Raw genomic sequence first — 810 nt, forward strand, 5'->3', positions numbered from 1 at the left:
CGCTGCCGGCGGCGGCGGCAGGGACGACGGCGGTGATGACGGCGGCGACGGCCCCGGTGAACGGCGCCGCCGCCGTCGCCGGCGGCGGCGGCGGGCCAACAGGGGCTATCAGTCCGGATTCAGCTGCCGCCGCCGGCGGCGTCGGCGTCGGCGTCGGCGGTGGCAGCAACGGCGTGGCGGCGGTGCCGTTGGGCAACACTTCCCCCCTGCCGCTGGGTCAACGGGGTGCGGGGCCGCAGCCCTTGGTTCGCGCCGCAACGGATGTGGGTATGGCGCCGTCGACCTCCCCGCGATTGCCCGGCTCGCTTCCCGTCGGCGGCTCAGCGGCGGCGACGCCGCTGGGTCCGGTGGCGGCCGGCCGCTCGGAGAAAGCCGGCGTCTCCTCTCCTGGCCACATCGCCACCACCTCACAGATGCAGATGCAGTACCCCCTACCGTCGTACAGCGGCCATGGCGGTAACCTTGGCGGTAGCAGTGGCGGCGGCGGCGGAGCCATCGTGCCGCAGCTACGCGCGGCAAGCACGCACAGTCCGCTACAGCCGTCGCCCCTTCGACAGATGTCCACAGCGCGTGGTGGCGGCGACGGCGGTAACGGCAACGGAAGCGGCCCTATGTTCGGGCCGCCGCCACTGCCGGCGGCTGCCGGCGTTGCTGCCGCCGCTTCTACGCCTAACACCATTACTGGTAGTACTGCTGCTGCTGCTGCTACGGGAGCTGGCGGCGGCGATGTCGTGTTGGGCGCCATCGACACGGTGGCGGATGCGGTAGATGTGGATGTGGACGTGGAGGTTCCCGTCGAAGTTGCAAATG

At 71.9% G+C, this 810-nt stretch overlaps 1 protein-coding gene across 1 annotated transcript in view; it reads left to right on the forward strand.

The window, feature by feature from the left end:
- The window catches only part of VOLCADRAFT_93711 (uncharacterized protein), a gene marked incomplete at both ends in the record, with an annotated part of 10594 nt that overhangs the window by 8173 nt on the left and 1611 nt on the right, over nucleotides 1-810 (forward strand). Inside the window, one exon of the mRNA XM_002952903.1 lies at nucleotides 414-788. Coding sequence (XP_002952949.1) covers nucleotides 414-788 — 375 coding nt within the window. The remainder of the gene's footprint in view (nucleotides 1-413; nucleotides 789-810) is intronic.

Source organism: Volvox carteri (assembly GCF_000143455.1).
Source record: "Volvox carteri f. nagariensis unplaced genomic scaffold VOLCAscaffold_33, whole genome shotgun sequence".
Lineage (NCBI taxonomy): Eukaryota > Viridiplantae > Chlorophyta > Chlorophyceae > Chlamydomonadales > Volvocaceae > Volvox > Volvox carteri.